At 37.5% G+C, this 27,873-nt stretch overlaps 1 protein-coding gene across 1 annotated transcript; it reads right to left on the reverse strand.

The window, feature by feature from the left end:
* Positions 1–27,840, reverse strand: DNAI2 (dynein axonemal intermediate chain 2). Its single transcript, XM_087710180.1, has 14 exons — positions 27,747–27,840; positions 23,316–23,506; positions 20,966–21,127; positions 20,682–20,803; positions 18,493–18,635; positions 16,830–16,943; positions 13,925–14,064; positions 12,983–13,105; positions 11,271–11,494; positions 8,071–8,206; positions 5,951–6,097; positions 5,093–5,320; positions 3,053–3,097; positions 1–136 (listed from the first exon to the last, which is right to left on the reverse strand). The coding sequence occupies exons 2-14, from the start codon at positions 23,496–23,498 to the stop codon at positions 110–112; spliced, it is 1,794 nt and encodes a 597-aa protein (XP_087566306.1). The 5' UTR covers positions 23,499–23,506; positions 27,747–27,840; the 3' UTR covers positions 1–109.
* Between the last annotated feature and the right edge of the window lie 33 nt (positions 27,841–27,873).

Consider the following 27,873-nt stretch of genomic DNA (forward strand, 5'->3'; position numbering starts at 1 on the left):
TACAAATGTTATTACTTTTATTGAGTGTACTTTTTATGTAGAAAAAAAAATAACGAGAGAAAGTAAAGCACCAAAGGAAATGGAAAACTTCATGCAGGTAAGACAACATTCACTCCTTCTCTTCTTCCCTGTCATCCTATAGAGGAAAAACAGAATTATTTCATTTCCCAAATTTTTACTAATCATAATGACCTATCAAAAGGAAATACCGTGTTTTGAGTTCTAGATTAGTCACAAATTTTTCTGAATTTTCCATCATAAAAAAACTCATCACAAAAAGAAAATTAGAAGCCACAAATGGTTTTTATCATCTTTTAAGTGAGAGTTTCCAAATAAAATTGTTTTAAAATGTGAGCAGCAATACACTGAAAAATGAAACACCCGGAGCCTTAGATAATACTATCTTTGATGTTGTATAGGTAGTTTCACCTGACTTAGCTGAATGTGCTGTTCAGACTTGAATGACCACTGGGGCTATATTAATAGGCAGAATGGAAACAATACTAAGTATAGGTAATCCTTGACTTGCAACCATTCGTTTATTGACTGTTTGAAGTTACAATGGCACCGAAAAACACGACTTATGAATGTGTTTCACATGGCCATTGCAACAACCCCACGATCAAAATTCAGGTGCTTGTCTATTTTAAACGTAAAAACAATAAAAATATATTACAAAAAAATTCAGGTGCTTGTAACTGGCAGGTATTTATGATAGCTGCGCTGTCCTAAGATCATGTGATCACTATTTGTAACTTTCCCAACTGGCTTTGAAAAATCAAGGTCAGTGGGGGAAATTAGATTCACTTAATGACCAAAAGATTCACTGAACAACTGCAGTCTTTCAACTGTGGCAAGAAAGATTGTAAAATGGGGCAAAACTCATTTAACAACTGTCTTGCTGAGCAACAGAAATTTTGGGCTTAATTGTGGTCGTAAGTCGAGGACTACCTGTAAGTTAATTCATACCAAATTTCCAGAAATGAGAGAATAAAAGGGCATTCTCATCTAGTGTAACTGTTAAGATATTGGGTCTGAACTGTACACACAAACCCATACATGTAGTATATGCATCTATGCCCACATGTAGCTGTATAAGCCTGTATATACATATGTGTATATAGACATATCAATTTTGTACAATTAAATGGCACTCTTTTCCTCCCACTTACTCACATGCCTAATCTCTCCCCTTGCTTTGAGAAATCCTGGTCCTGCCTATTAACATAAAACTTTAAGAAGTGTCAAACCTACTAATAAACGGTTGTCTCCTGTACCAATAAAGGAGAATATTTGCAGCTCAGAGTGTGAAATGAGGGGTCCTTAGTGCTCTCTGAGCTTGCTTGTTTTCTTGCAGACCTTTCATTACCCAAACTAGGTAACATCATCAATGCTTGTTGTCTCCTGTGTTCTAGATACCCACCAACTGATACAAATCTGTATCCTAATCAGGGTGATACATAGTGTATTGATTCTACTTGAAGTAGTTTTTATTATTTGGTTAGTCGGCCTATCTTCTAAAATTCTGTAGTTATTTTCTGTAGTTATTTTTTGTTAGAAAGAGCCACAACATAGTCATACTCCACTTTGTATCAAGGCTGCAGTTGTGGAGGTGGTATTAGTATCTGGGGGTGTAGATAACTAACAATCTGACTTGGTCTCTTCATACATTATCTTTAGTGAAGTGTGCAAACCAGCATTTGCCTGAGGTGGCGCAGTGGTTAAATGCAGCACTGCAGGCTACTTCAGCTGACTGCAGTTCTGCAGTTCAAATCTCATCGGCTCAGGGTTGACTCAGCCTTCCATCCTTCCGAGGTGGGTAAAATGAGGACCCGGATTGTTGTTGGGGGCAATATGCTGACTCTGTAAACCGCTTAGAGAGGGCTGAAAGCCCTGTGAAGCGGTATATAAGTCTAACTGCTATTGCTATTCCTGTGTCGGATGAGGAGAACATCCTGTTCTGGCCACTTTTTACAGAGGCACGATTGAGAAGGTTTTAACAAGCAGCATCACTGTTTGGTTTGGTGGCAGCAGAGCCTCAGACAGAAAGTCCATACAGAGAGTGGTAAGGACAGCTGAGAAGATTATAGGAAGCTCGCTTCCTGTCATTCAGGATCCTGCTTATAAGGGCTATGTGCTTAGAGTTTTATTAGAGACCCTACACACCCACTTCACAATTTGTTTGTTTCTGTACTCCACTCTGGGAGGAGTTTCGAAGTATTCCTAGCAGGACTATTAGATTCTGTAACAGTTTTGTTCCCCATGCCATCCATCTTGTAAATTGACAGGTTTCTTTCTTTCTTTTTTGGGGGGGGGGCATGGGTATGTGTTGTGACTCAGCAGAAGTCTCCTGTGAGTCTTTTCGGGATGCAAGAATAACAATGCAGCTGGGGCTCGTTAGTGGCGTCTTCTGGTGATAAAAGGACAGATGGTGCCACGCCTTGGTTGCAGGAGTCAACGTTCATTCAACGTTCATTGATCATTGGTCGTAGTTTGTGAGAGACACTTGGAGAAGTGATTTGCTTTCTGTAACCCTGATTCAAGGAGACACTTGGAGAAGTGAATTGCTTTGTAAGAGTTTTGTTTTGTATTCTGTTATCTTGTCAGAGACTTTATTTATGTTTATTTTTGGGCTCGCAGCCAGTCAGAGCTGAGGACTGATAAAGTTCTTTCCTTTTAAGTTTGTCTGCCTGTCATCTGTTAACGAGCAAAGAAGTGGGGACAGAACAGGTATGTATACTTTCGAACGAAACTGTGATGTTTCTCTTTGTCATATATGTATGTGTATGTGGGTATTTGCATAATGGTTATCGTTTGAGAACTGAATGCAATGAAATTTCATTTTAAGGTTTGCTGATTACTGTACATTTAAAAAGACAATAAAGTATTCTATTCTATTCTATTCTATTCTTCTGGAGATTTGAAACTGCATGAACAGAATCTATAATCTGCTTCAACATAATGTCCTTCAGAAGTTTTGGAGTGATCTCCAGGGAAGGTTCTCAGTTATTAGAAGACTGATTTGTCACAACATATGGAAAAGGATACCAACCTTAGGAAAAAATATTTCACTGTCATCATCTTCAAACTCCCGCTCCTAAAACATAAAGAATTTTCAATACATGAAGTAACATGAAACTGATCCATACATTTTTCTTCATACACAGCACTTTGTTACCCCTGAGCTGCCAGGAACCTCACTGCCTACAGGAATATCTTCGCCCACATGAACTTGCTCAAATTTTAAGACTGCAGTCCCTCCTGTTTAATCTCCAGTTAAATTAGCCCTGTTTGGTGAGACCTAAAGAACACATTACCCAGATTGCAGAACTAACTCTTTGGGAAATCCAGCCAATCCATTATTTGGTGCTTTTAAGCAGGCATAAATTTAAATAAAACTCCCAAAGATGCCAAGCATTAACAAATGAACAAAGAAATAATTGAAGATAAAGTATTTCCAGTTTTGCTGAGAGAGATGAAGTTTTAGCTGATACATATTGATGCTTTTTATAAACTTTATAAATTCTTTGACACTGAGACATCATCTTCTCTCATATGAAGAGTTGCCAAAATCATCAGTGTAAGCTGTTCATGTTTACAGCACAGGAGAGTGCCTACTGGAAACCTGATTTTTTTTTCCTAAGTGCATCCTGATATTAGAATTCTGTCCAAAGGGAGATTTGTTAGATGCTATATTTTGCTAACGGACAAAACACATCCTGTTTTTCTGAGCTTTAAAGTGATTTATTGTGTGATTTGAATTACAAAATGGTTTAATAATAATAATTTAATAATTTATAATAATTTATTTAAGCAAATGCCACAGCCATTAAGTTAACTCATTGTCTCCAATGAGTGTTTTTTTTGTCAGAAACTGAATGTTAATGTTGGGTTTTGGCAAAAAATCTATAATAAATTGTGGTCACATGATTGTGGGATGCCACAAATAGCCATAAATGTGGGCTGGTTGCCGGGTGCCCAAAATGCAGTCACATAATAGTGGAGGAACTTTGATTCTGGGTTGTTTGTACCTTATTTTTGGCTCCGTTGTAACTTCAAATGGTTATTAAGAAACCAATCATAAGTCAAGGACTACCTGTATACAAATTCTCATCTTTCCTCAAGAATATATTTAAATAGTTATCATAATTATGACTATCTTTAGAGTTCTACCTTTTGCTTTGCAAAAATGCTCCTGTATCATACAGTAATCTACGGCAGGGGTGTCAAACTGAAGGCTCAGGGCCACATCCGCCCCCCAAGGTGCTTAGATCTGGCCCGCCCTGGAAACAGCAAAGGACTGGCCCACAGTGCCTCTGGCAGTGAAAATGGTGCTCAGCCCAAGCTCTGTTTTAATTGGCAGAAGGTTGCAGGAGGCTGTTGCAGCTGGCAGTGGAGCTCACGAGAACTACAAGCAGCCCTCCCTAGCTCCGTTTTCACTGGCAGAGGGTTGTAGGAAGACATCACAGCCATAAATGGAGCTTGGCAGCCTGTTTTTGCTGGTGAACGCTCGGGCTGCCACAGGTGCCCCTGAAACAAGTGACATTGAGCTGGCCATGCCCACCCCAACCCCCCAAGTCCAAACAAAACCATGATGCAGCCCTCAATGAAATTGAGTTTGATACCCCTCATCTACAGTATTGGGAAATTGCCTTTCCCATTTTCATTCTGAGATGGGATTAAATACATTATAAGTACCACCCAACAAATATTTTTGTAAGACTCTCCTTCTTTTTTGGGTGTTTTGATTTGTACCAGTGGTGGGTTTCTACTGATTTGGACCAGTTCGGCTAAACCGGTAGTAGCTTGACGGCCTGGGTTGCTGGAACCGGCAGCAACCCAAGCCTGCCACGACCCTGAACCAGTTCTCCTGGCAGCACTGTAGGTGCCGCCATCTTGTTTTTTGCTTCTGCGCATGCGCAGAGCCATTTTAGTTGCACAGCATGCCTCAAGCATGCATGTCGCATTCCTGAGCAAACCAGCAGTAGTCTCTGCTGTAACCCACCCATTTTGTACCCATTACATCTGCCACTCAGAAAGGCCTCCTTTCCCCACATCCCACCAAGCTTCCTGTTACCAGTTGCACAGTTACCTTTTCTATTTTTAATTTGGCTTGAGCTCGCTCCCGGCGCCGGAGTTCTCCTTCAATTACTTCAAAGAACTCTCTATGCACTCGTTTCAAAACTTCCTGTGGCTTTTCTTCCTCAACATCTTCTTTGGCCTCTTCATCCTTGCCTTCCAGCTTGGTTTTCTCCTTAAGACGCATTTCACGGTGGCGTGCCTCCAGAATCTTCTCTCGCTTCGTCTCCCGTTCAAACATCTGAGATGCACATTGTTACGGATAAAAAGCATTCAACTAAATTCTGCCCATACTTCTATTCTACAGGGTACCAACGAAAGGTAGATAGTGGGAAAATTGCCTGTCTCAATAATATATTATTGAATGTTTGTATTCCACCAGCATCAGCACTCGTATCAATGGAAGGGATCTGCTGCTCACTTACTGCCTCATAAAGCAATAATTTGATGAAACACTGTTGCTTGTATACAATGGCTTAGTTCTTTTGAAGTACAGTGTTAACAGACTACCTTGGCCAGTTTATATCAGTAAAAGTAAAGGCTTCCTCAAGCCGAACTTGATACCTGATAGCCACATAGCATTTCCCCCCCCTTGGGAGCAAGATGGAAATGTTCATTTCTCTTCCAAATATCAATCAGCTCTGACTCTGTTTAGCTTTTTTTTTTTTTGAGATCCAATCCAGATTGGCTAGGGACTATCATATGTTATGGCATTTATGCTAACAAGAATATTTTTTTAAAAAAAATATGGATATAGAATACATAGATGGAAAACTAGAATTCAACCCAGAGAAGGAACAATCTCACTCCAGTTCTCAGAGGTTTGCTTGCCTGGCACTTTGCCCATTTGTGACAAGCAGGAGATACTCACTGCTGAGGCCAGGTTCTTCTCATTCCTTTGCAGAGTACAGAGGCCAGAAGAAAATTCCAGAAGCGTTACGGTGCCCAACTTGGATCCACAGCCAATAAAACGCCCATTATCTTGCAAACGCAGACTGAAGAGAGGCTCATCGCAAACCTGGTGGGGGGTGGGGGGACCAATCCAGGAAGCAAAAATATATATATCCACGTCAACTCTTTCGCATCTTTAAGACAACATGCAGATTTACCATAAAATATATGTACAGGGCGGGGCATAACCTTTTTCTAGGGGGTCACAGCAACACTTGTAATAACAACACAAATAATTCATACACCATTCGAAAGCCCATCAAAAACTGAGTTTATTGACACGATTTAATAGTCAGTATGACCACCATTAGCCCTTCGAACAGCATTCAAACGAGGTGGATAAGAACATAACAAATCTTCAAACAGTTCCGTTCGATTTTCCAGATTTTTCAACACAGTTTCCAAATTCATTCTCAAAGTTTCAACCGAAACAAATTTAACATTTAATAGCTCATTCAATTCAGTTTTTTATGGGCTTTAAAATGAGGTGTCGCGGAAGTTGTAAACTGCTGTCGATCTTGCTGTGACCCCCTAGGAAAAGGTTATGCCCCGCCCTGAAAATCGAACGGAACTGTTTGAAGATTTGTTGTGTTCTTATCCACCTCGTTTGAATGCTGTTCGAAGGGCTAATGGTGGTCATACTGACTATTAAATCGTGTCAATAAACTCAGTTTTTGATGGGCTTTCGAATGGTGTATGAATTATTTGTGTTGTTATTACAAGTGTTGCTGTGACCCCCTAGGAAAAGGTTATGCCCCGCCCTGTAATTCTCATTAGAAGGAGTCACATGGGCCATTGAGACCAACTTCCTACTCAGTGAAGGAATCCTAATTAAAATTATCCAGGCTCTGTTTGTGTCAGACCTGGAAACCATCTTTTACATTTGGACCTTCAGGCCTGGCACATTTTCTACTGTGGGAAAATGGGAGGGGGGATTATAAGGAGTATGGGGGATATACAGCCATAATAACATTCTTTCTCAGAAAGTCAATGTCGACTGGCCCTGCAGATGGTGCCTGATTGGACCATGTGATGGACATGTGGGTGCTGGGAAAACCTGGAAACTTTCAGATTCGGGTTTTCCCAGATGTGCCGATATGACATTTCTAATAAAATGGAACTTTGAAGAAACTCAAACCTCAGAGTCTTCTTTCATTGGGGGTGTTGCTTAGAACCATGACAGTTTCGAGATATCCAGCGAGGGATAATTCACCACCTTCTTAGGTAACTGACTTGATATTTGAGTAGAATTTGACTTTCTGTTAACTTTAGTGCACTGAGTACTAGAGTGCAATTTCAACCTGTTTTGAAGACCTCGGATCTTATTCTAATTCAATTGTTAAACAAAAGGGGTTTCCCTCCCCATATCTTTCTTCTATAAAGTTGTTTTTTATATTATCTTTTGATAGTAAGATGAGTGGCATATACACTTAATAAATAAAATAAATAAAAATAAGGAAAAAAACCCACAGATTTATAAATTGACATTTCTATTTCAGCAGTGATTATTATTCTTTGCAAATGGTCTTACATTGAAACTTTAAAGCACGCACACTAAAATATGGATTGGGGCTAGTTTCAGTTATGATGATGCCCACTGGGCTGCAAAATTTTCAGGATCCAATTTTGCTGGGACCGGAAGGTTAGTCTTTTGAGCTTTTGCACTTGTACTGGAGCCCATCTTCAGAGTCTGAAAGATTGGAAGACTACAACTTGAGTCCTGGTGACTGACCAAGATAGGATCCTGCAACATTATCCTGGGACACATATATTTGCCTTCATTCGTGCAAAATTTCGCGTCAATGAGAAAGTGGCAAATTGTATGATTGACATCCTAGTACAGCAGCATCAAAACAATTGTACTTGGTATGAATCCCTACAGAGCCAGCAAAGTGACCTCAGTAGTATGAGTTGATACATCAAATCAGAGAAATCTTGTAATTAATGCAACTTAAGAGACAAGATCTTACAACAAAAAGATCGGGATACAGAAACTTGTGGGACAAGGCATGTGTCATTGTTTCCATGTCCTTAAATTACCTTCAAGTTGAGTGTAGGATCATTTTGTTTGAAAAGGAAGTCCCAAACATCAAGGGTCCCATCCATTTTAGTAGTGAAGAAGACAGCTGGTCGAGTTGTGCTCCAACACCCATCTGTGAGATAAGCCATATGGTATCTGCCGGAAAACATATTGTGTTTTTTTTGTGTGCTAGTCTCCCTATGAAGATCCTACTTTGAAAGATGGCCTAGAAATACTCAAAATAAGTAAATGTTTGTTCTCTTCTGTTACAAAGGATTCATTTAAGATAGCTGCAACTTGTAAGTCCTTTTGTACAAAGTACATAAATGTTGAGGTCTGAGCTTGAAATACCTGCATATTGTCCTTGACTTACAACAGTTCATTTAGTGACCATTTGAAATTACAAAGGCACTAAAAAAGTGACTTATGACTGTTTCTCACACTTAATGACCATTGCAGGATCCACATGGTCATGTGATCAAAATTCAGACACTTGACAATTTACTCATGATTTTTGCAGTGTCTCAGGATTTATATGATCACCTGACAAGCAAAGTCATTGGAAAGCCAGATTCACTTAACAACTGTGGCCAGGAAGGTCGTAAAATAGGGCAAAATTCACTTAACAAATGTCTCGCTTAGCAACATACATTTTGGATTCAATAAGTCGAGCATTACCTATACCAAATACTTCTATAGACATTTCTTTATTTCTGATATTTATAGCTCTCCTTAATCCTAAGAGACCCTGCAGCAAATAATGGCAAATATACATTGTAAAAACTAAAAAGGTAAAATTTGTAACCAAAATCAACTATCAGCCAAAAGGCACATTTAAACAAGATGGTTTTAACTTGTTTATAAAAAGCATGCAGGTTTGGGATCATCTGCTTTCCCAGGAGAAAAGTGGAAGATATTCTATTCATTCTTCCTTTCATCTAACCAACCATATATGGTACGTGCATATGTATATCATCTATCCGTGTGGATATGAGAAAAGTGAGAGAGAGAATGAGGCAGATCATGCTAAATAACAACCACTAAATTCTGTAATACCAAGTGGGAGCAGGGAGGAGAGAGGTTTGGATAGAAGGGCAAACCATTACTGCCATTATTTCTTCCTAATTGGAAGTGTTGAAATTTATGTAAAACAATAGCCTTCCATGTGTTTTCAGTAAACAAAAACATTTCTGATGGAATAGTTGTAAAAGTTCTTCATCCAAAGCAATGAATGTCTGTAACCCGAGTTTCAATTCATGAAATCAGCCAAATGGTTAGCTTTGATTTGAAAGGAAACACCCCCCCCCCCCCCCCCGTCAGCCTGGATTTCTGGTTTCTAAATAGAGGATTGAAAAAATGGTTGCCATAGGGATTAGGTTTCAGTCAACCTATGAGACAATGGACCAGTGTGAAGAAGATACAAAGTTGGAGACTTCTGATGGCTCTGAGCCCAGAATGTACTCTGATAAAAAAAAAAAGAATTAGGATTATATGGCTACTGCTCAGACAAAAGGGAAGCTGTTTTGGGGCAGTGAAAAAAAAGAGATATGATACCATCTCCTAACACAGGACCTTCTTTTTAGTTACTGTAATACAGGATGAGGGGTGGGAGTAATGAAAAAGCAGAAAGTATCAGAAATAGAAAGAAATTAAGGAATGTGAGAAATAGAAATGATCTCTTCTTTACCAGCTCTTTTCTCACTATAATTAATGTGTTAATTACTTTTGCAGATTTCACTTTGTTATTGTAACACATGCTTGTGATTTTTACTTAAAGAAGCATTTCTTTATTTAAATCTAACTTGGCAGATAGAATCCATCTAAATTTAATTGCCAGTCTCACTGTTCCATTTCCTACCCATGAAGAATTTTCAAGTGAAACTCAGAATTGACTATTTTTTTTAAAATAGTTTCTTCATTTGCTACATGGATTAAGCTGGATACTTTGCTTTGAACCTCCACGTAATGCCCCTTCTTCCCTTTAAATAGGAATATATGTAAAACAAAGTTATGCTATCAAGACAGTGGTGGAATTCAAATTTTTTTACTACTGGTTCTGTGGGCATGGCTTGGTGGGCATGGTGTGGCTTGGTGGGTGTGGCAGGGGAAGGATACTGTAAAATCCCCATTTCCTCCCGATCAGTTGGGACTCGGGAGGCAGAGAATAGATGGGGTGGAGCTAGTCAGAGATGGTATTAACTGGTTCTTTCAACTACTCAAAATATCCGCTACCAGTTCTGCAGAACTTCTATTAGATGCCTCTACTATCAGAGCTGGAAACCCCAAAGGATGAGGAACTAATGAGGTGGCTGCATTACTACAGACATCCTCCATTTGTTATTCCCATTTAACTGTTTTTATAGTTTTTAAAATGCTTTTAATATTTATTGATGAAATTTATTTTAAATATTTATTGTTTTAGCTTTGTTATATGCTGCCCAGTGTCACTTGCACGTGAAATGGGCAGCTCTATAAGTTAGATAAATAAAGAAAATGTAAGGACTACTTCACTTTGCTCTTCAGTGCAAGCAGTTCCCCACTTTTTATTTAATATCACATTACATTTTATATGAAACACATTCACATATGAAGATGCTAATAACACCTTTGTGGTTAAAAATGTGTCATTACATATGTTTTTGCGAATGAACTTCAATCCATTTTATCAGATGGGCTGTGATCCACAAAAAACTATGCAAGAATAAAATGTTAAGACCTCTTTGATATTCTTATAGAAAGTACCGGTATATGAAACAAATATTTTACTTGCCTTTTTGCTTTCTGTTATCAGTATTATTGACAGGATCTAGGAAGAGGGCCTTTTATGCTGCTGCCCCTGCATTTTAGAATACCTTGCCCTCAGAGGTGAGGAAAGCCACCAATTTCTTGGCCTTCTACAAAGGGGTCAAACTTTGGCTGAGTAGCCTTGCATGGGGGACACAGTGGCCCACACAACCATAGGGATGGTTGGCCCCATGAGAACACCTCCCCCAAGTACCTGTATTCTAATCCCCCATCTTGGAATACTTCATCTTTTAAATGTTTTAAAATGTTTTATAATTAAAAACAATAATAATCCTAAATTTTTCTGATTGTAATGTATAATTTTACTGATTAAACTATACATACCCAGAGCCGTTCTTCTAGGAAGAGGGTCGGTTAAGAAATATGAACTATAAATAAATTAAATGAAAAAGAATGGCTTTGCAGAGTTACCTACTTAGTCCACATGATGCATGATTCTTTACTCTCTTCTGACCAAATGCGTGCTGTCCAATCCCCAACGGTCAAAAAGTTCTTGGGGTAGAAAGGATTTCTTGACAGAGAATAGATGGGGCCGTGGTGGCCACTGAACGTGCAGACAATTTTTTCAGCAGGTGTCTTTGCCTTGCGGTTACAAGAAATTACAATCCCTTGCTCTGTTCCCACCATGAATTTGGTTGGCTGTGAAAGGCCAATGAAACGTTACAGATTATTTACATGTTTGGAACTTCTATTTGCTTGACAAATAAAACTTCCTAAAAAGGAACAAACTGCCCATCTAAAACCAATATAAGCAATGAGATATTGGTGGATAATCAAAATTTGAGATGACTGACTACTATATCACACTGCTAATATATTCTAATACACCTTTAAAACCTTAAAATACTATAAGATATTTCATACTTTATAGTCAAAACATTTTTTCTATTGAGCTTTAAGATATTAGTACACATATTGCTATCCTTAGTTTCTGATGCTATAAACAAAAAACTTGTGGGAAGGACCGGGCCTGAGAGATTTGGATTGAGTAAAGACTGGACCATACAGATGTTTAGATTTACTGGAAGTCAAGTGTGCTATAAAACAGAACCTTGCAGGATCTGAATAAAATAAAGTTGAGATGAGGCCTGAATTGGAGATTTATTTAAATGAACTTGAAAATCTTTCTTTGCAAAGTCAATGTCTAAACCAGAAATTGCTGTAAAGACTCCATATCTTGTTTCTGTCTACTGAACAGCAAGATCACAGCAATGTAAATAAAAGCATGTGGTTTATATTCACATGAGGATTTGGTAGACAATATTTAATCAGAGAAATATATATGTTGAAGTCTGAAGGTAACATATCTGCCTTTCTTTATAATTAAAATGAACAAGTGAAATATATTTTAATTTATAGTACCTCCATCTGACCATGGATGAATACTACATTTGCTACAATATATTGGACTATACAATACTAACAGACAGAATGAATATTAAGAAGAATTTACATTGCTGTTGCTAAATTATGTTTAATGGTGTGTCAACACTGTGAAATTACCTTTTTCATATTGTTCTGTAGGACTCTAATATTGTGTTATTTAATAGAACATTAAAAATACAAGTGTAATTTTATCTTCCTTCAATAACTTTGAAAGCCTCAGCTTTGCAATACTTCTCTCATAAGCAATCCATACCAGTTCATTGGGGCATTGTTCTATCCTGCACTTACGTTATTTTTAGTTTTAACTATCACAGTCCGAACAAGGCAAATTGAATGAGGAGGGTTTGGAAATCAAAGACAAACCAAACTAGATTGCAGTGCTTCTTTTGATTAATCTTGCTTTGCAAGATTACACAATATTCTTTATTGTATGCATGCTATTCTTTATTATGAACACAATATTCCTTATTACAAAATCATGATTTTCCGTGACTTGCTACCAGTTCATATATTTTTATTTTATTTTAATCTTAATTCAATTTTATTTTTTTTCAAAGGAAAAAAGAACAGAGCTTTCATTATTGCAATTTCACTCAAGGTTGATATATATATATTTCCTGTTCTAGTCACCTATGCTTTTACTACAAACTAGGAATTATGATGGATATTCTACTGGCATCCAAAGCTTAAGAACCAATGAAAGATTTCAGAGAAAACAGAGAATATCCAACAAATACTTACCATTGTTGGCTCAAACTCCAATGCAATGGCTCCTAAAGCATTTTCTAGGATGCCTTTTCTACTGATATCCATAACAAGTGTCTCAGTGGGCTCAGATAGTTTACGAATGTCCCACCACAAAACCTGGCCAAAGAGAAATGCATGTTAACTGCTATTGGATTTCTTGAATTGGCCCATGTTTATGTGCGTAGCTTAAACTGAGGCGGCAACAATGTGATTGCATGAGAATTGTTTGCTATCCTGTACACACCTATTGATTTACTCAATTTTACACCTGGAACTAGGTTGAAAGCTGAACTTATTGTAGCCTATTGCTTTTAAGGTTGGTTTAATTATTTTCTACATGACTATCATCATAGATATATTTAAATTCACATTTTCAGCAGTCTAAACTTTAAGGAATATCGACTGTATAAAACTATGTCCTAAAATGTCCAATGTGGCTTTATATCCCACAATTATTCTAGAGTATTTTATGTGCTTAACAATTACCCTAGTTTTTACTTTAATTCTAAATTCTGCTATTATTCTCCCAGCTCAGAGCTTTGTGTGAAAATTTAATGTTTCATAGCTGAATAAATATGTGATGGATAAAGACACAGAAACTTTATTTACTGCACTTGGTGTGTACAAATCAGCTAGATTCTCCTAGACACTGGTATTGTAGGTAATTTATCAAATTATAATCAAATGCTGGGATCAAATTATTAACAAATGTCATTTGTCACCGAGTTAGCCAAGACTATGTAATGAATAATAAGTGCACAAGCTATTTTTAAAACAACAGAGCAAAGAGTCAAACTATTGCAAAGCAAAATGGCTCTTATTTCTCTGAGCTCTGGAACCATTGTTGCACATATTTTCTGATTAAAAGACTACCAATTACGTTACAGGTAATTATGACAAGCCACATGATCTATGCCTAGCTTTCTTCATTGTAACCTGTCCGTCAGTGGAGCCTGAGAAGCAATCGGTTCCTGTTTTTGATTGCAGCCAGATGGCATTATACACAGGATCTCGATGACTAAGCTCAACTGCAGTTAATTCCACGGGTAGTGATCCTTTCCGTGTGTCCCAGTAAGCTGAGGGATAATGAAAAACAATTGAGAAACATTATTAGTGTTTCATTTTTATTTTATTCATTGCAATTATTTTTAAATAAAAATAATTGAAAATTGCTTACAAGTAATACAAACAATTGCAGCTAAAATTGCAGTAAATAACACAGTAAATAGCAATAGCATTTAGACTGATATACTGCTTCACAGTGCTTTCCAGCCCTCTCTAAGTGGTTTACAGAGTCAGCATTTTGCCCCCAACAGTCTGGGTTCTCATTTTACCGACCTTGGAAGGATGGAAGGCTGAGTCAACCATGAGCCAGTGGGAATCGAACTCTTGGCATTGAGCAGTGAGTTAGCCTGCAGTATTGCATTCTAAGCACTGGGCCATCACGATTCCTCACAGAAAGAAAAATCCTGGAAGCGTCCTCTTCACACAGCTTTGAAAATAGCCTGATGGATCAGTAGCAGTGATGATGGCATGAAGAGCTCAGCTGAGCAGACTCCAGGAATGATCTTCACCTTTCTTCTCTACTCAATCCTGTTATTTATTTCTTAAATTTATATGCCACCCATCTCGCCAAGAGGCGACCTGAGGTGGCTTATAACCAAGTAAAACCAGATAAAACACTAAATATTAAAATAAGAAATATCAACACTAAAATTTATTTTAAATTAACAAAGATTGCAAGGAAGAAAACAGGGTGTAAAAAAAGCCGTATTAAAGCTGCCTCTCAGCTATCTTCCTTTAAAAATTATATTAATACAAGTGTCAGGGCTGGAAGCCATCTTTTGCATTGGGCCTTCAGGCCTGCCACATTTAGTTTGAGGGAAAATGGGAGGGGGGATTATATGGAGTATGGCAGATATATAATCTAAATAACATTCCTTTTTCAGAGAGTCAAGGACATCTTGCCCTGCACCTGGAGTGGTGTGACTGGGAGGCATCTCCAGTTGGGGCAGTGCCTGATTGGATCATGTGATGGACATGTATCTATTGGGCAGGGACTTGAATTTTCATTTGGGTGAGGAAAACCTGGAAACTTTTAGATTCAGGTTTTCCCAGATGTGCCAATATGACATCTCTAATAAAATGGAACTTTGAAGAAACTCAAGCCTCAGAGTCTTCTTTTGTTAGGGGTGTTATTTGGAACCCTGACAAGAAGTTTATTGCATCTGATTATTTCAGAATAACTACATCAAAACATGGAATGAAGTTAAAAAAAAAAGTCAAGATGGGACGGATAATTGTCACTGTTGGAGAGAATTTATGTGATCAGGTTGAATATTTTACCTAGTATATTACTTTTGTTTCAGACAATACTTGTTTTGATAACTGATGTACCATTTAACCAATGGCAGAAGGAAAGATCTATATTTGAATGGCAGTGGAACAAATCCTGACTTAAATATAAGTTACTACAAGTTGCAAAGGAAAGAAGAAGATTGTAAAATTTTTGCATTAGAGGTCCTCTTTTCTGATGTATGTAGGCTGGGTTTCTGCAGATGCATCGTTGAAATACTTTTGCTGTCTGCAGCTTATATGGCATATAGTTTGGCAACTGGAAGCGACAGAAATCCTTCTCATTGGGCTGTTACTGATTGTGTGGGGAGATCTATGAAGAATGAAGTAAAATCATCTCTCTGTTCCTAATGTCAACAATAACTTTATAAAATGTGATGGCAGTTGAACATGGCAAACATAGGAGCCATCTTTAAGTCAAAAGCCACATGTAAGTAAAGAATTGGATTGAAATAGATACCGTATTTTTCAGAGTATAAGACACATCTTTTTTCCTCAAAAAAGAGGCTGAAAATCTGGGTGCGTCTTATACATTGAATACAGCATTTTTTTACCTCCTGAAGCCCCGCTCCCTTCACAAAAATAGCCGTGCATATCCTGATGAAGGCTTTCAGAGAGCTCCTGGGGGCTGGGGAGGGCAGAACTGAGCAAAAATGGACTGTTTTTTGCCCCCCCCCCAGCCGCCAGCAGCTCTCTATAAGCCTCCAAAAGGCTATGCATGCAATTTTTTTGACAGAAAATGGGCCCGTTTTTGTGAAAAATGGGCCATTGTTTGCTCATTTTTGCCCCCCCCCCCAACGCCCAGGAGCACTCTGCAAGCCCTCCCTATGGCTATTCATGCCTTTTATTTGAAAAAAAAAATGGGCCCATTTTCACAAGAAATGGGAGGTTTGCAGAGTGCAACAACTTTTTTTTTCCTTTTGGAAAGCTCTTTAGTTAGAATGGTTGATGAGAATTACATTGCTCAAGTGCTGTGCCAGCAGAAACAAGTCTTAGGTGCTGCAGATTGTCAGTGATCTCCTTCTCCAGCACATGGATAAATACACCTGGAAATATCTACCTACCTACCTACCTACCTACCTACCTTCTCTCTCTCCCTACCTACCTACTGTATTTATCTCTCCCTCCCTCCCTCTATCTACCTACCTACCTACTACTCTCTGTTTCTACCTACCTACCTACTGTATTTCTCTCTCTATCCCTCTACCTACCTACCTACCTACCTACCTACCTACCTACCTACCTACCTACTCTCTCTCTCTCCCTACCTACCTACTGTATTTCTCTCTCTATCCCTCTATCTACCTACCTACTTTTTTAAAAAAATTGCCTCTTCAAAACCTTGGTGTGTTTTATACTCTGGTGCGTCTTATACTCCAAAAAATACGATACATCAAATAGGGGGCAATTCATCCTGTTTTCAGCAATTCATCAACCAAGGGTACAATTATTTTTTTCTTTAAATTCATTATCAGACTTTTCTTACCGATCTGTCCATTGTAACATCCTCCAATTAGGATATGTGAATCTTTGGGGTTGTACTCTAAGCAAACCAGAGGTGAAGCAGGCTGGATAACCATATCTGGTTTATTGGGGACTTCTAATTAAAGAGAGAAAAAAGATAGATATATGAAAAAAAAGAAACAAGCATAGCATAGTTGTCTCTACGTTTCCAATTATCATGAAATGGGGGATGAAGTATCTATTTTAACTTCCTCTTCTCACATTTCATCTTTCCTTCCTAGGTGTTATAGGCAATCACCTCTGTTCCCCAGTCTGCTTGCACAAGAAAATAGGGAAAAGTCATCTGAAAAATGAATGTACTTCAAAAGGCAGAAAAGAAAGGGTGAGACTGGTTTGCATAGCTTATTAGATGAGTTTTTACAGTACAGGTAGTCCTCGACTTACAACTACGATTGAGCCCAACATTTCTGTTGCTAAGCAAGGCAGGTGACTTTTGCCCCCATTTTATGACTTTTCTTGCCACATTCCTTAAGCGAATCACTATAGTTGTTAAGTTAGTAACATAATTGTTAAGTGAATCTGGCTTCCCCATTGACTTTGCTAGGAGTGTGGTGGTTCACGTGGTAAGGATTAGGAGGTTACCAAGCTTGTGATGGAGACCCAAGTGGTGCTGTGTGGCGTGGTAAGCTCCTGTCACTTGCTCCCGCTCCTTGATGGGGACATATAAGGAGCCCTCACTGGCATCCCCCAGAAAACAGTGATGTCACCAGCTAATCTTTTCAACCCAGAAGCACCTCAAATGGTATCTCCAACATGATGGGATGGAGATTGACTTTGCCTGTCACAAAACAGGACACTGCAACCAATATAAATACATGCTAGACCATAGGGATGCTGCAGCGGTCATACAGTAAGTGTGAAAAATGACCATAAGTACCTTTTTCAGTGTTATTAGATGGTCACTAAACAAATGGTTGTAAATCAAGGACTATCTGTATATACAGCCATAAAATCAATAGCTGGTTGAGAAGTAGCATGCATTTCTGTACAAGCAAAAGAAGTATCCAATATGGAAATTGGGATATCAGCCTCTAACAGGACTGTTAAAAAACTGCCTTCTCCCAATGGAGCTGTGAAAGAGGGATGAAGTGATCCAATCCCTCCTTGCCTCTTCTATTGCTTTTTGGAGCATTGGTTACAAAGAAATATTTCCCCCTGTCCGCTTTCTTCACACCAGGTAGGGTGACCATAACAAGAAGACAGTATTCATTCCTGGTAGCCAGAGGTACTACTCAGCAGGTTCTGACCAGTTCTGGAGAGCCGGTAGCGGAAATTTTGAGTAGTTCGTAGAACCGGTAAATACCACCTCTGTTTGGCCTGCCCCCATCTATTCTCTGCCTCCCGGGTCCCAGCTGATCAGGAGAGAATGGAGATTTTGCAGTAACCTTCCCCTGGAGTGGGGAGGGAATGGAGATTTTACAGTATCCTTCCCTTGCCATGCCCACCAGGCCATGCCACGCCCACCAAGCCATGCCCAGAGAATCAGTAGCAAAAAAAATTGAATCCTACCACCGCTGGTAGTGAAGGAATGGCTCAGTAAATTTAAAATAAAATAAAATAAAAAAGCTGTATAATTTTTTAAAATACTGTATACAAATCATAACCGCAGTGTTTTCACCACTTACCAAGGTCCCATATATATGAGTCATAGGACATATCTTTTGAACTCCGTTGGAACTCAAGGTTGGAATAAGCCACAGCCAACTTCCGGCTTCGGTCAGGGTGCCAAGAGAGGTGAGTGGCAGTTCTTTTAATTGGGTTCGGGTCCCTTTGATACAAAAGCCCAAAAAATACACACTGAAGATGCATTCATTTGGTAAGATAAATTGTACTGTGACATTTCTCTGGGAAATGTGTTTCATATACATCTGTCGTAGCAGATCATGCTTTAAAAAAAACCCCAGGAGTACATTCAGTGGGGAAAAATACATTAAAATGTCCTTTTAAAAGTCCCAAATGCCTATAAATTCTTACCCTGAAAAGAAATTATTTAATTACTTTAAGACCACAGGACTTGAACATAGCATGCTGCCATATAACATAAGAATATTGATGTATTCTTTTTGATATTTTCTATATGCTGCCAACAACTCTTTTATGTAGTCTACATTGAATAAATATATATGAGATTTTCTATTGCAATAAATTAGCACAAATAGGTGCCAAAATGGAAATTTTCAAAAAGCAGTAAGAGAAAACATTACGAATGGAGTTTAATATAATTATCTTGAACAAGGGAACTTTCCTTAGGAGATTATAGTGCAAAACAACTGAATCATAGTTTAAGGATAGAACAGCTGAAGTACAATTGTCCAAAAGCTTCAGCTCTGCATTCTAAGAGCTAAATTAAAATAATGCAGAGTTATCCCACTGCATGTGTCAATTAGTCTTTCATTTCAATACAAGACTGTAACAGGATACATGCTCCCACTACTGGCAACCAAATGTCAACATGAAGTTCTAAAGCAAGAAGTACCTTGTACCCTCATTTTCTTTTGCAACCAATATTAAAAATATGGCCTCTCCTACTTGGAGGTAATACCTAGGCAATTTGACCAGTAAGCTATTATTTTTCTAAAATGTGTGTGATCAATGTGCTTTTATTGATTATCACTATTAAACTATCTATTTAATATGCTACTATCTGTTCTTTCTATATTTCATTTTCTTCTGGCCTCATTCATAATCCATCTGGGTGGCAGCAACTAGCTGATCTTGACTGACCCGGAAAAGCTAACTTGGGTCAGATCTAGTAGTATTCGGAGGATGAATCACCAGGAATGCCCAGCTGGACTGGGAAATTGAAAAAAAAAAACATGGAAGAAGGCAGTAGATGGTCTATATCATTGCTAAGAGAACGACATGGATTAATTCATGCAGCCACCAGGAAGTAAGCTCAGCTTGAGGGAAGGTTTATCTCTCACTGTTCACAATTTTCTCCATCCCTCATACATTCTGCTGTCTGTTTGTATCTATAAATAAATCAGACTGTGAGAGCTCCATGCATCTATAAAAATTGACCTCACAAATGCTTGTGCTACTGTTTGTTCATCTGTATAGGGTCACTTTTTGGTTACAGTAGATTAGCATGGGGCTCTAACCTTTTAAAAGAAATAGCAGAGATTCTTCAACTTTATTTATTTTATTTTATTTATTTAGTTTGTCAAATAAGTACAAGATAACAGGTATAAGTATAAACATGGACATGAACACAGGAAATGGGTACAAATAAATGGGGACAATAGGGCAGGGACGGTAGGCACGCTGGTGTGCTTATGCACGCCCCCTACAGACCTCTTAGGAAAGTGGTGAAGTCCACACTAGACAATTTAAGGTCAAAGTTATGGTGATTTGGGGATGTAACAACAGAGTCGGGTAGTGCATTCCAGGCATTGACCACTCTGTTGCTGAAGTCACATTTTCTTCAATCAAGTTTGGAGCGGTTTACCTTGAGTTTGTATCTATTGTTCTATTTAGTTCTATATCAAAAGTTGGAAGAAGGATAAATGAAGAATCAGTTTTTTAGTATGCCATTTTTTTATCTTCCTTGGTTATTCTGAATTATTTGCTAGTAAAAAGGATTTCCAACTCACATATCCTTATGGCATGGCATTTCAGAAAACTAACAATTTGAAGTAACTCGCATTCTACGAAGAGTCTCTCTAGATAATTTAGTATGATCAATGTCCACTAACCATATTAGAACAACAGTCTGCTGCTTTTTTCATGATATCAACAGCTATAACAATCATTCTAGCAACAGCTTCTCTGATGGGATTAAAGCAAAATTTGAAAACATGTTTTTAGCCGTTACCTGAAAAGATTAACAGTTTTTGCTGATGGTGCCTCATCGGTAACTGCTGCTGTCTCCTCCTCCTCAAAATATTCCTCGTAGATATTGATGGCATTGTTCTGTTTGATGCAGTGATCCATCAACTATTTTAATAAAGCAACAGAATCAATCTATGGATGGCCGTGTAATTATTTGGTAAATGTAACAGGAACAAAGATGGAAAAGAGGATAAAATAAAAAAGGCAATATTCAAGGTTTTTTTTAAACAGAGCAATACATAACTAAATGGAATCAAAGATGCTTACAGTGCCAAGTTGTGTAATGACATTAATATAATTCTCATCCTTTTCCACTTTTTTCCGGAAACGAATGGTCTGTTCCATTTCTAGTGGGTTGACATCTTTAGGCCAGCCACCTTCCAAGTGATTAATACCTCGGGTTTCCATTTCAAACCTTTCTGTGTTAACCTAAAATGGAAGAAAGTCAAAGCTATTGGAGTTGTTTTTATATTTCATCATGAAAAGCTTCAGATCTAAAACTATTATAAATTATGTTAGTTAACACCACTAACATATTGCATATCTCCAGTATTTTTGCTTGCTTTTTTTACAGCAAAGCTTTACAGTGATTGTTATAAATGTTGCAGCACAAGTGGAACATCTTGATGGCTCATTGGATTTTCCATGCATCATACGTGGAGAAGGAACAGCAGTGTATAAAGAATGAATTATGAAGTATGTGAAAATATTAGATGCAACCATACAGCACATTGCAAAAATATAAAAACATCTGTTTATCAATGATTATCAAAACTACCTTTCATCTTACTTTATACTTAACTATTTTATACATACTAATATTCTATAGGCAGGTTTGTACCCAGAAATGGCTGTTTATTTTTGGAACCTGACTTTCCAAAATAATGTCTGGAAAGTGTTTACAGAGGGTTTAGCATGGAGTGTGTCAAATAAAGATTATTTCATTTCCTGTCTGAAATTCTTTAATAAGTTCTAGCACAACGTATATAAATGCCTAGTATATATTCGGCTTCAGAACTAGGGGTTCTCTCCAGAGATATGTGATGTACATGGCTATGGACAGCTATATGAATGAAAGGAATCTAATGAGGAAAACAAATAGTCAGTTCCTCCAAGTGAACATGTACTATATGCTCTTAAGAGGAATTTTATTTGTGTTCCTCTCTCTGTGTTTTTGTGTACAGTATCAATGAGCTGGTTAGTTCTATGAACAGACTAGAATCATCTCGCTTCTCAGATTTTAGTAGTTTTATAATGCACTAAAGTCCTACACTATGTACATTTGAAAATGGAATAAAGGACAACACAACAAATCCTCTCATCTTTAAATGTCATGAAACCATAGTCAGCTGTAAGAATTTACATGGTAAGGACTGAAAATAACACCTTTGATTGGATTTAATCTTTTCTATGACTGCATAAAACTTCACGGTATGAAAGTAAACCTTGAACTTGCTTCTCTATTTTTTCTGTTATAGATGGACAGTATATAATGATTATGCTTAACTATTAATACTAGAAGAGAAAATATAAAAGCAATGAAATCTTATGTGATTGCTTTTGTTCAAGCTATAGAGAAAAAAGGAGTATAGTACCTTGAGTTACTTATAAAAATAATCAAGTCGGATAATAAATAAATAATGTCTATATTATGGGAGCCTATTCATATACAGTATGGCAGATAAATTCAACAAATGGAATTCTTCTCAGTTCTGTGTTAGAATAAGCTACATATCTTGAAAGTATTTTGACCATTTTCTGTGTTAAAAGATATTCTTAATGATCATATAGGTAGCAAAATCCAGCAGGGCAAGTATATCCTTAACTTTCTCATCTTTTCTCTTTTCTACAGTTTCAAACGTTCTCAAATGGAGTATCTTTCTCATCTTCACAGGCCGTTTCTTATAGGAATAATAGCCACACCACCTACGGTAACAGTTACTTGCTGTTTTTGAGGGTAGCTACATGGCTTCATTATCATTGAATTCCAGTCTAGATATTATATCATTCCCATTCTTCCTGGAAAAGTGCTTCTAGATGAAAACTGTTTCTCCAAATGGACACTTCTACATATGTGGAACACCACTCTTACAATCTCATCCTACATTTAGTCTACAATATCTGGAAATTATGGAAAACCATCATATCTATGAAATGCCTAGATAGGGTTGATCAATGGCATTAAATTATCTCCACATTTATATCAGATGGAAGGTGGATGGAAAAACACATATTTCTGGATGATAATGTTGCAAAATGTTGCTATTTATTAAGAAGGCTAATAAAGGATTCGAATTTTCTGGTCCTATCCTTTGAATAATCCTATTGCTTAAAACAATAACAACAACAACTCACATTGTACTGTCGGCAGAGTTTACAGTGCATAAAAATCACTTTTTTAAATGGAGAAAATCTATCTACGTGGTCACTAGGAATTGAAAACAACTGGATAGGATATACTCAATCAATTTTACATGCATGGGTGAACAATAACCTTATATTTCTTGCTTATACAAATTATGTAGATGAGATTAGCTCTGGATCTTGTCAGATGATTTCCTTTGAGACAAAAAAAAGGGAATTGGAGAAGTTACTCATTCAAGATCAAGCAATTTACCTCATGTTCTGACATGTCACTAGCACATTGTACTCCCGTATCAATGGGATCTTTTTCAATAAAATTTGCTGCTAACACTGGATCTGGCTGAATGTCGACATTGATCTCTGCTGCCCGATCGGAAAAGCTGCATTGTCGACCAAATTCACTGCGCTTCTTCAAATAAACATAGACAATCTCCATGCTGCTCACTTCAAACAAAAGAAAAAAGTTAAATGTTTTCTGGTATTACTCAGATAATTTTCTACCTCAAAATTTGTCAATTACTGAAGTATAGGAAGCTTGGCTTCAGGTTATGGTAAAAGCTGGATCAGATATGAGATCAGTATAGCATGTTATCTTGACTATTTTTATGAAATTATTTGAAATGGTCACAACACAACTCTGAGCATCATCATCCAAGACAACATTTCTGTTAAAGTAACTTTGTATTTTCCCAGCAGTCAAACTACAATGTTTTGCTACTAGGAAACAGCTGGAGAACCAATTAATCTAGCAATTTCCAAGGGAAAAAGTAAGTTATTTGTAGGCATCACCTGGATGATGATTACGACTTCATTGGCAAATAATGATGCAATATCTTTAAAGATGTTCCTTGAATACTTACAAGAGTACAGTACTCTTGGGAAATTAAGAATTTTGATAGTAGCTGAGCAAGTTGATTTTTTAGTCTAATATAAAAAAGAGGCAGAACAGAAATAGCTAAAGCAACTAAATCTCCTAATATTCTTATCTTTTAACAAGATAACAAATGTAAGAAACAGTATGGTAGAACTTGGGGGCAGAGTGAAAAAAGGAATCAACCTAGAATCCCTATGTAGCCACAAGTGAACTAAGCCCAACCCTCTCCTCCCAGTGCTATTGACCCTTATATAACTAAGGTGCTGATTGTTAGTTGAGAAGATTCCCATGCATAGGTTTTTAGCAAGAAATCAGCTATTGAACCTACAGTGCATGCATGGACCTGGTCTTTTGCACCTGACAACAAAGGAAGAAACAATGAAAAGGAACAATGCTTTTTTGTCCCGGAGAAGAGCAAATCAGGCTAAAAGTCCTGGAAAGAAAAATTTCAAATTTGGACAGGTTTCTTAAAACAAAGCTTTTCAGAGAGGGTCACTAGTTTTCCTCTGTTAGCAATGGCAGTACCTACTTTGGAACTGTTACCAAAATAATTATATGGATGTATTCATAATTCAGGAGGAAAGTTAACTTGAAGATTTATTATAGTTATACTATCCAGTTATTAAAACTTCTATAATCTTCTGTTTATGTGCCATAACTTTTGGTGGATCACTTCATGGGATGAAAGTCCATTACTCCATTTAACAGACTGATCGTCAGAAGATTATTTCATACCAAAAGTAATATTTAAAAAGCCATAATATTGTACTTGGGTACAGAAATCTGTTGTCTAGTTGATTCAAACATTATAATGTATAGGATACAAAGCTAAACAATATTTAAAAAAATCATTGAAATGTGGTATTCAAAAAGTCTAACTTCAAAGACCTATGTCATATAAGTTAAAATTCTTGTAGTTTTGGAATTATTTTGTCAAAATAATTATACAAGATATATCAGGCTCAGCAGTGAATAAACTTTAAAAATGAAATATAAAAATATAAAATAAAATGATAAAAATTATGTCTATAAGCGTAGTTTAGTTCATCAAATTCATCATGATTCTCAAATACTGTGAGGAAGAAATACTTTATCATTATCTGAATGCAACCTTCCAAGGGAAAGAAAAAAAAGATAAACATTATATGGATATGTGTGTGTCTATACTGTGTTTGTGTGTATCGTCAGGCTTAGAAGCCATCGGGGGATAGGGCCTCAAGCCTGCCACATATTCAAACTTAGTTACTATGGGAAACTGAGAGGGGGGATGGTAGGGAGCTTGGGCGATGTGTAGCCATAATAACATTCCTTCTCAGAAAGTCAAGGTCATCTTATCCCTTGCACCTGAATGGATGTGGATGGGAGGAATCTTCATCCACGGCAGTAACTGATGGACTTGCGGGTGTTGGGGCAGGGTTTTGAATTTTCAACTGGGTGGGGAAAACCTAGAAGCTTTCAGATTTGGATTTTCCCAGATGTGCCAACATAGCTCTTCTAATAAATTGGTGTTTTGAGGAACATTAAAACTATGCTGCTTCATTTGCAATAGATATGGCTTCAAAGCCATTGCATAATGGCAATTTCCTATAGTGTACTGTTCGGTAATCAAGAACAATACAATATTTGAATTTTCAGAGGCCTTAGGTCCTCATATTTTCAGCTCTTGGAGCTTTCCAATATCATGCTGCCAAATTACCAAATAATAAAATTTCCTGCCAATTCCAGCAGGAAATGCAATAAAATTAATCCCCCAATAGATCCAATGCATCTTTTATATCATAAATAGGCCCCCAACTTCCATCCTTTGCCCATTCTCAAGTGACATCACATAACCTCATCTGCCCCTTTTGACAAATTTAAATGCACTCGAGGCCCAAAGGATAAGGAAAAGTGGCAAAATTAGTTTAACAATTCGATAGAGGTATGATTGCACAGGAGGAGGATTGGGATTTAAAAAAAAATATTGTAATCATAATATAGTAGTATCCTGTTTCCAGCCATGGTCTGTCAGACAGATGCCTTGGGAAATATACAAAATGGCAATGATGCAATTGCTCTGTTTTTGTTCATCAGCATCTGATGTTATGAGGCATAATTGCCTCAGCATGAAGTTCTAGTCATGATTCATATACGTGCTGTAGTAGGCAATCAAAGCTATTTTGAATTTAGAATATTTGATGAGCAACTCTAATAAAAGAACAGCAGAACAAGAAATGGAGGGATTAGAGAATTGATCCTGAAAAAAAATGACCGAAGGCTACTGAAGAAAAAAAAAATCAAGAGCGTAAACAAATGATTTGTTGGGTTTCTTTTCTTCAGAATTTCAATTATTATTATTGTTAAATGCCTGACTCAATTTTGAGATGGGCAACTATATGAATCATATATATATATATATATATATATATATATATATATATATATATATATATATATATATATATATATATATATATATATATATATATATATATATATATATATATATATATATATATATATATATATATATATATATGTTCCTAAGCTTCCTGTATTGTTTTCCTTAATTATTGTGGGTACTATAGGATACTGTCATCATGCAATGATCTTGAAGCTATAGCTAATGTGAATGAAAATATTATAAATCTTACAAGACCAAATCTAGGTTGGTCACCAGGACCAGAGGTTTACTCTTCCACAAATCTTAATTTGAGCTAAGACTCCCTTGAAATTGAATTCTGGTTATTTTGTTTGTTAAAGATTAGAGTTTATCTTTGAAAGATAAACTTTGATGTCCTTAAAGGATAAAGTATCAGATAAAAACAGTATCCCCTAAGTATATATGGAGATTCTCAGTCATCCAGGTCATGGTTACCCCAAAGGTGCTTGCCCCCCACTTTAAGAGGCAACTGAACTTTTTGGTTTTTCTTTGAAGATGTTTCCCTTTTCATCCAAGGATAAAAGAGTCAAAAATAGGGCCGTGAAAATATTTACAGACCCCTCGCATCCTGTACATAAATTGTTTCAACTCCTACCCTCAAAACGACGCTATAGAGCAGTGTTTCCCAACCTTGGCAACTTGAAGATGTCTGGACTTCAAGTCCCAGAATTCCCCAGCCAGCGAATGCTGGCTGGGGAATTCTGGGAGTTGAAGTCCAGACATCTTCAAGTTGCCAAGGTTGAGAAACACTGCTATAGAGCACTGCACACCAAGAGAACTATCACCCATCTCCTCCACTTATGACTTCAGGACTGTAACTTTGTGGCTTGTATCCTTATGATTTATATTGATATTGTTTCCTGATTGCTTATTTGTACCCTATGACTATCATTAAGTGTTGTACCTTATGGTTCTTGACAAATGTATCTGGTCTTTTTATGTACCCTGAGAGCATATGCACCAAAGACAAATTCCTTGTCTGTCCAATCACACTTGGCCAATAAAGGATTCTATTCTATTCTATTCTATTCTATTCTATTCTATTCTATTCTATTCTATTCGAAGCAAAACGTCTTCAAAGAAAAACCAGAAAGTCCAGTTGCCTCTTGAAGGGGGGAAAAAGCACTTCTGGGAATACCCCCTAAGCCTGTACAGAATCCACATCCTTCCATCACACAAAAACTGGAATCAGCATCCTGGGATCAAATTTTGACAGGAACAAGATCTGATCCTGGAGATCATCCCAGCTAGCAAAAACCCTGGAAGGAGGGAGGAGTTTTCGGGTGGAAGGAACCCAGTGGCAGAGGCAGCGAGAAGGTAGGAGCATGTTCCCTTCTCCGGGATCAAACCCTCCATCACTCCCGCCACCCCGGTTCCCGCCTCCTTACCCCGTTCTTCTCCCAGACAGTCCAAGTTTCCACCTCGGGGAGGTAAGCGTTTACTCGTCTCCTAGCAACGGATTCTTGGGGTCACGTGACAGTGACCATTCATTTTTCCTTAGAAGCAGGGAGAAAC

Source organism: Thamnophis sirtalis, unplaced genomic scaffold (genome assembly GCF_051295495.1).
Source record: "Thamnophis sirtalis isolate CommonGarterSnake01/CBP01778 unplaced genomic scaffold, rThaSir2_p1.2 scaffold_3, whole genome shotgun sequence".
Lineage (NCBI taxonomy): Eukaryota > Metazoa > Chordata > Lepidosauria > Squamata > Natricidae > Thamnophis > Thamnophis sirtalis.